The sequence below is a fragment of the Coloeus monedula genome, assembly GCF_965178545.1.
Source record: "Coloeus monedula genome assembly, contig: HAP1_SCAFFOLD_409, whole genome shotgun sequence".
NCBI lineage: Eukaryota > Metazoa > Chordata > Aves > Passeriformes > Corvidae > Coloeus > Coloeus monedula.
The window spans coordinates 55009-63599 of NW_028120548.1; the positions used below are offsets into that span (position 1 = coordinate 55009).

Genomic DNA, 8591 nt, shown 5'->3' on the forward strand with positions numbered 1-8591 from the left:
TTCTTAGCAGAATAAATTTTAAATCCTTTGGGTTTCAGTGTTTGGAAATCATCTGCTAGTGTATATAGCAACTTCACTACATTCTTATTTTCATTATCTCTGTAGAGCTAAGGAATTCCGATTATGAAAGGCTCTATTCTGTAAGCTCATTAAAAGTTAATATCCACCACAACACTGTCTATTTTATTGGTTCTTTGCAATTGCTTAGCAAAGATAACAAGCACCAGGCTTTTTAAGAGAGACACACACACACTTTCTTACATAGAAAGACACAATCTTGTTGCCACCAAAGCACTCACACAGGTGAAAGTCACAATTTTCCTGCCTCTTCCTTCCTTTCCAAACCAGTGCAGCATGAGAGAAAGCAGCTGTTTCCCGAGGCCGATGGGTCACAGACAGGTAAGATGACATTGAGGCTTGTTCCTCAGAGGCAGTCAGCAAGCAGCAGATGATGATCTCAAGGATCCAGGTGACACCATCACCCTCTCAAGGGAGGAATCCTTTAAGCAAGCACATTGCTCATCACTTCCATCCTGCTTTGGTTTAATGAACCAGCTCTTCCTGGCAATGAGCAGCAAGGGGATCTAATTTGACTGTTGCTATCCTTTTACATTTTATTCAATCATTCCATCAGAACAGGCATTTTACTTTTGTTTCAGTTACTCCAGAGGACCTTGGCACAAAGCAAAATGAAGTCAAATGAGAAATAGCTAGCTTAAATTTATATACACCAACAAATCATGCTGTGTTTCAACAAGTGTAAGAGAGACGTGGGACTTTCCTTCCCTCTGAGCAGCTGCAAGCATAAAAAAAGCAATGATGCAACGTTCATTAATAAAACTTTCTTAGAAATCTCTTCTTATGGCCAGATTCAACATCTGCAGGAGATACCCAAAACACACTCATTGTGCTGCACTTCCCCTTTTCCATTCACGTGTTATATATACTGAAAATATGTTACCGAGTAGCTATGAACACACCATGCTCCCAGATTTTCCCTAAGTAAAACATGTATCTGTGTATGTTATAAACGATCAAACACAAGGGAGAAAAGCCTGGCACAGACACTGCAGCAAAGGAAATTCATCACATTACAGATCTCCCCTTATACAGAGGTTGGCCAGGACTTTCATCAGTGATGGGAAGGAATTTCTCATCTTCCCATTTACAGCACCTGAGGCAAGAGGGACCCAACACCTTAAGCGGTGTCCAAGATAGCACAGAAATTTAAACAGAGCCATTTACAAAGGGCAGCAACTCATCTGGCCAGTTCCCACCTCAGATAACTATCTGCAGAACCCAGAGCAACATAATACTCCAAGGAGCAGTGAGATAGCCAGAAGGTTCTCAGCTCAAGAAAATCAAGCAAGAACAGGATGTTCCTTAGCCTGGCTAACCCAGATAACATCTCCCAGCCATTAGCATGAGATGGAACAGAAAGAGAGAGGCTGAATCACTTGCAGTGTACAGATACTGCCCGAGGGAAATGTGACAGGTGACCTACAACATAAAAAATGCACTTAACTGTAAAAACTAGGAAGTGAAGCTAAAAATGAGAAAAATTAGAAGCTGTTCTTGGATATGCAGTAAAAAGCACACTGACATCATAAACGGGAGAAGGAACACAAAAGCACCCAGCTGTTCAAAAGCTGTGCTATTAAGGTACAAAGAAATCAATGTTTTTTTAAAGAAAAAATCCCTCACAAGGTGAATGAGCTCAGTAACGCTCAAACCAATATTATTTGTTAGAAAAATCATCTGCTCCAGTGCCTGAAGCAAAAGGTTTGCCATTTATTCCATCATTCCTTCAAATCCAGGGATTAGTGAGAACTTCTTAACAAATTCCTGCCTTGCCTTATGGTCCTTCAGCTTCACCAGGGCCAAAGCTTGCTGCTCAGAGTCAGTACACAAATCCCTGTGGTGTTACCATCCTCTCTGAGTGAGAAAAGCACTCGAGATGGTGAACAAAGAGATGGGGCAGTTTCCTGATGCCTGAGAAGGATGTTCTTAAGATAAACAAAATTGCCCAATCAAAATTTATAAAGAAATGACATTTATTATGCAACCGAAATATCGGTTTTAAAAGCCACGATGGAGAAAAGCAGCTCCGAGCCCGGGGTCGGAGCTGGGTGAACACGCATAGATCTGATCTCAGTCGCACCAGACCTCCCAAGTTCACGGATGCTGCTTTGGTTGGTCCCTTCTTATACATTTTTTGGGCAGAGTCCGAATTAATTCTATTCTTCTCGTCATTTTAGCATATTCATGAAGTTTTCTTGTCCCGGAGTTGGGCTGCACAAAGCCTTTCCTGGATCCCAGGAATTGTCCATCCTGGGTGATGAGTGGGCCATTTCTGCTGATGAATGGGCCATCTCTGCTTCCTGGAACAGTTATTTTTAGTTCCCGGGATGTCCGATTCCTTATCAGATGAGATGTAGATATCAGAAGGTGGCAATCAAGTCGTTATGGTGCAAATGTCCCGGTGATAAGATCTAACCCCACCTGGGTGGAATCCTCACTTATTGTGAGAGAACTTCTTTTAGTGTTGTGAAATTTTTCTCTCAGCCAGGCTGCTGAAGGGATTTTGAAACTCGGTCTCTGTAGGGTCTGATTACACTCCAATTTTATACATAATAGCACGAATCACATACCTTATTTATAACGTTCTCAACTCAGTGGCACAAAGTCTGCTTTTGTTCAGACAGGAATGAAGAGGAAAAATGGCAGAAATTCATAACAGGGACGATGAGGAGAAACATTGGGCTGTGCACACATTCAGTCCAAGCAACATCAATGCCAGGTGTGGTTTAAAATTCACGTTTGTGCTTTATTAAAGCCACGCACTGTATTTATGGCTCTCAGTGAATTCTGTATCCAAAAGGGACACGTTAGCTGATTCAAAATTAGTTGGATTTCTTTCCTTCTCCTGTAGCAGTGCCAGTAGGAGAGGTAACAAAGGCAGTTCCCTGGCCTTCAGACATTGCACAGAAGTGGGATCCATAGATACAAACTCAGGCAGCCAAACTGCAGGTATTTCATTCAGGGCCTAAGAAATGAAGCTAGGCTTCTTTTAATAAATCACGGACAGGGATGAGCTCCTGACATTAATATTGCACTCCTCCCTCTTTCTGCTGAGACAGTCTGGCCAACACGAATATCCCTAATACAGATCCAGGGCTCTGGTATAACAGCCACCCCAAAAAGCCATAGTTCCAGCTACCTTTCCTTTCTTTGCATCATACCAGGAGGAATCAAAAGGAATGAAACCTATTTCATTTATTATTACAGGTGAGAACCCCTCTAAGGACATAGGAAGAGAAGTTGTATTTTGTAACCTTGTTCTCCATCTAGAAGTAAAACAGGGGCTGGTGTGAGGCAACGAGGGGAACAGAGAAAATGCTGAAAAGAAACGGAGGAATGTGAAGCCAAATTTTCAAGCATTCCAGGCAATCACACCACTCAGGGACAGTCTACAGCTCAGCAAATCACATGCTGGAATGCAGTGGAGTATGGAGTAGGGCAATAGGGAACTGCTGAACAAAATAGGTGCTACAGCCTCTTGTGCTCAGGCTCTTAGCCCAAAGTATGTTCCAGCTCCAACTGAAGGGCATTCTGAACCAGAAGAGCACTGACCTTTTGATTTTGGCAGTTCACAGTTCTCAGACAGCAGAACGTCTGTGGCTCCTCTCATCATTATTTTTGCTGTTTTCACTACTGGCCATCAAGTTTCCTGCAGTAGCCATCCATGAACCCCGGATCACTACTACATTAATAACACAGAACATGGCTCTCAGAGTGCATTAGTGAGGTACCAAGAGAAAACCCAAATGATGATCCTCCTCACTGAAAAGGTAACAGACAAAAAAAATAAAAGTGTGAAAATACTTTTTAAAAGATGGCTGAAATGAGGCAAATTCTTAAAATTAAGTAAATGTCTGAAATGAAATTTAAGCAAATTTAACTGTTGCAAAGTATTCTGAATACACATACAGTACAATATACTAGAGTCCAGAATTAGAAAAACTTCTGGTCATGGAAATATGGGGTAAGGGATATGTTTATTTGGAACAATGAGTTCAGCAGAGGTCTCTTTGCTACAAATATCTTGAATTTAATTCTTCTGCCTTGATACAATCTCCTGAGAAAATAAAAAAATAAAATAAAAATCCTACAGGAAAAACTTGTGTTGGATGCAATCTCTTCACTCATACCTGATACAAAAGTCTAATTTATTCTCTTGATTTATTGTCTTAAGGAGAATGAATTAATTATTCTTCCACTCAGAAGTCTATGGCATCAATCCTTGAGTTGAATCAGAGAAAATTCAATCTCTCATGAGTTCCCACTCCATTTACTTTTCTTGTAAGTGTTCTGTTTTGTTGAAGTGAAAGCTCCTCTGGACTCAGGCCCAGAGGGAAGCCAAAGCACAGGGGTTGAATTAAAACCTTTGGACAAGCTGAGATACATGAAGTCACACCAAAGTGAAATAGAAATATAGATTTTTTAACCTTTAGTAGAAATATATGCTAAGTGCCTTAAACATTGAAAAGCTGCAGCAGAGACCTTAAACACAGTTCTTACTGCAGCAGTGTTACCTTTTCACAGAATTCTTTACTTTAGACAAAATATGGATAGAATGACACTGTTCACATTTTTTAGATGGAGCATTCACGTAAACAATAAGAGCTGATAGAAACTGCATCTGCAAATCTGTGTAATACCTGTGTAACACTGGTGTGAGGCTTACGACTGTTAGAATTAGACCAGGATCGGTTAAGAAAAGGAAAACTGGAATCGTGTGTTAATCTTATTGGTCAATTAACAAATCTAATCCACACTTCTGCAAGAAAAAATGTAGAGTATAGAGCATATAGAGCATATAAAGCATATAGAGCATACAGAAGAAGAAGAAGAAGAAGCTGTTTTTGCCTGTTGTTGCTGTTGCTGCTTGCCTTTATCATGTAACCCCCTTTGAACTCTGCCTTCAAGAAAGCTGTGAGACTATGAAATACAGAACTCAGCAGAACAGCAGCCTCCTCTGCTCTCTCACCCTGGTCCGGGAAGGAAGGGTACCCCGTCCAAAGCTCAACAGCGCAGAGCCCCAAGGCTGCTGTGGGCAGCAGGGCCCAGGGGCCGTTCCCACCCGCAGCGCTCCTGTCCTGGGCTGGGCCTGCACAGGGGCTGGGGCACCATGGCTGGGGCAGCGGGGCACAGAGGGGCCACGGAGCCGCTGCCGGGGCTGACAGCAAGGCCAGGGACACACAGGGAATTTCTGGGCATTGCCTGCGCTGGGCAGGGCTGAGTGTGGGGAAGGCAGAGCTCAGCTGGCCTCGGTGGCTGCAGGAAAAGCCGAGAGCCCAAAGAGCCCCCGTGGCTGTGCTGGAGAGCAAGGCTGGAGGAGGGAAATGCGGGGCTGCTGCGGGATGGGGAGGGGGATTGAATTCCAGCAGGCACCAACGGGGGGCTGAGAGACTCAAGGGATCCTTGGCCTGAGCCTGTCCTGGAAAGGTCTCTCAGCCCTCTGTGCCCATGAAGGGCTCCAAGGAGGAGCAGAGCTCATCTTGGCAGGACCCTCATGGAATCCCTGAGGGACAAATGCCAGTGCCTGCCCAGCCTTCCCAACATCCCTGACACCAAAGGCCTTTTCCACATCCCTTGGTTCCAGGTCAGTGCCCAGAACACAGCACAGCCTGTCCAGGTCCTGGGGGCGATTCCCAAGGGAGGCAGCTGTGATTTCTCCCCACAGACCCACCACTCCGGTGTCTCTCTGTGCAGCCCTTGGCTGTCCTGAGCACTTTCCCTGGAGGCTCCCTGCCCTGGACGTTTGTCTCCATGCAGTTCTCAGCACAGCCCAGCAAAGAATTCAGGTGCTTTCCCAGAGGACATTACTCTGGCAGTGAAGTGGCCTCAGGGCACTGTTTGTGCCCCTGGAATTGTGCCAGCCCCGAGTGCTGCTGATGGTGTTTGTGCTCACTCGGGTTCATCTCCCCACACCCACTCGATGCACTGCTGAAGGCTCCTCAGGACACAGCAAACACGGACTGCTGGCCTGGTCACTTGGTGTCCCTCCGTGCAGGGACAAACAACCTCCTGCAGGGGAGGGCAGAGGCCAGTGCTGGGATTGCTGGTGGCAGGGGCTGGTGTGGGACACTTGCCCTGGGCACCTTCCCAGGCTGTGCCCGGAACAAAGGCACAGCCCAGGCCCTGCTCTGCTGCTCCCTCAGGTCCATCCCAGGAGCTCTGGCAGTGCCAGGACACTGCTGCGTGCCCCCCCTGCACACTCCCCCCTGCCCCTGGGCACTGGGGTTTGCTTTGCCAGGGCATTCCTGGGGCACATTCCTGGCAGCAGCTCTGGAGGAGAGCAAAGCCTTCCTGCCCTGCCCCCAGGAGATGCCCTTTGCTGATGGAGCTGCTGTGCTGGAGCCCGGCTGTGTCCCAGCAGTGCCCGTGGCCTGTCCCTGCCTGTGCTCACAGCACGGACACGCAGCAGGACAGTGACCGAGCTGCCCGAGCACTCCGGCCTTGCACCCTCAGAAGGGCTGGGAAAGGGAGTGTGGAGCTGGGAAGAGCAGAGGTGGGAAGAGGCTGGGCCATTGTCCCTGGCCGTGCTGCTGTGCTGGGAGTCTCTTCCCTCCAGCTCTGCCCACAGGCACTGCCCCTGCAGAGCCAGAGAAGGGCTGAGGAACAAACCTTGGACACAAAGGTCAGGACAGCCCCTTGTTTTGATTCAAAGGCACAGAGAAGAAGCCTCCTGAAAGTCTTTGTGTTTCAAAAGAAAGGTAGATGTTCATGCAGAAATGCAAGGAGTAGTACTACAGTACTTTATAAAAAGCAGAATAACACCAGAAAAAGAATAAGAAAAAGCACCAATGAAAATATGGACAAAGAGGAAAAAGAGGCCAAGATTGTAAAGAGTTACATTCTGAAGGTTCTGGAGCAGAAAAGAGAGATGCTTCTGAGAAGCATCCTAGTCATAATTTTCCCCGCATGGCAGAAGGAAATAGAAAGATTTTAACTTGTGAAAAGTATCCAGTCCTCACTTTCCTCAGGGCATCCCTGAGCTCCTGGTTCCTCAGGCTGTAGATGAGGGGGTTCAGGGCTGGAGGCACCACCGAGTACAGAACTGACAGTGCCACATCCAGGGATGGGAGGAGATGGAGGGGGGCTTCAGGTGGGCAAACATAACAGTGCTGAGGAACAGAGAGAGCACGGCCAGGTGAGGGAGGCACATGGAAAAGGCTTTGTGCCGGCCCTGCTCAGAGGGGATCCTCAGCACGGCCCTGAAGATCTGCACATAGGAGAAAACAATGAACACAAAACAGCCAAAGAGCAAACAGGCACTGACAGTGATGAGCCCAAGTTCCCTGAGGTGGCAGTGTGAGCAGGAGAGCTTGAGGATGTGTGGGATTTCACAGAAGAACTGGCCCAGGGCATTGCCCTGGCCCAGGGGCAGGGAAAATGTATTGGCCGTGTGCAGGAGAGCGTAGAGAAAGGCACTGGCCCAGGCAGCTGCTGCCATGTGGGCACAAGCTCTGCTGCCCAGGAGGGTCCCGTAGTGCAGGGCTTTGCAGATGGACACATAGCGCTCGTAGCACATGATGGTGAGGAGGAAATCCTCTGCTGAGAGGAAGAAGAGAAAGAAAAACACGTGAGCAGCACATGCTGAGTAGGAGATGTGGCTGGTGCCCCAGAGGGAATTGTGCATGGCCTTGGGGACAGTGGTGCAGATGGAGCCCAGGTCGGTGAGGGCCAGGCTGAGCAGGAAGAAGAACATGGGGCTGTGCAGGTGCTGGCCGCAGGCTCCGGCGCTGATGATGAGGCCGCTGCCCAGGAGGGCAGCCAGGGAGATGCCCAGGAAGAGGCAGAAGTGCAGGAGCTGCAGCTGCCGCGTGTCTGCCAATGCCAGCAGGAGGAAGGGGCTGATGGAGCTGCTGTTGCACATTTTGAGCCTCTGGCCATGGAGTGCTGTTGAAGGAGGAGACAGTGAGGAGTCAGGGGAGACTTTGCTGAGCAATGTCCAAGCCCTTTCTCCTGGCCCTGCCCCCCAGTTTTCCTTTTCTCAGAGCCCTTCCCTCAGCCCCGTGCCTGGAGCTCTGCTGGGATCTGGCCCCGTTGCTGTGACGAGCAGGGGCTGTGCCCATGGACAGCGAGGAGTCAGCTCTGCTCTGCTTCAGCGGGGACATGGGAATGGGGACAGGGGCCGGTCCTGGGGCTGGACTCCATCAGCCCAAAGTGCTCCTGAGGCAGAGGAGCTGGGCAGCATCTCCTGTGCCAGGGCTAAGGAACGGTGACGGCCAAAGGCACTTTGAGAGGGTTTCCTGCTGTGCCCAGGGAGAGCAGAGAGAGCTGTGCAAGGCAAGAGCATTGGCTGTAACTCAGAGAAGGGTGAGGGGAGCTGCTCTGTCCCTCCATCTGTCCCCAGCTGCCCCTCCTGAGATCGAGGGCAGTCACTGTGTTCCCCTGAAAATCAGCCTGGCACAGCTGAGAGCAGAGGGACCCACAGCCGAGCAAAGTGGCTCAGCCTTTCTCAGAGTCTCAGCCCCACTGCTGGCCAAGGACACTCCCGGCCCCAGTGTCCCCTGGAAGGCAGC

General features: G+C 48.6%; 1 protein-coding gene across 1 annotated transcript; it reads right to left on the bottom strand.

Moving 5' to 3' along the window:
* Positions 1–7093: 7093 nt before the first annotated feature.
* On the bottom strand, positions 7094–7942 carry LOC309585799 (olfactory receptor 14J1-like; the record flags this gene model as incomplete). Its single annotated transcript, XM_082303652.1, has 1 exon — positions 7094–7942. The coding sequence occupies one exon, from the start codon at positions 7940–7942 to the stop codon at positions 7094–7096; it is 849 nt and encodes a 282-aa protein (XP_082159778.1).
* Between the last annotated feature and the right edge of the window lie 649 nt (positions 7943–8591).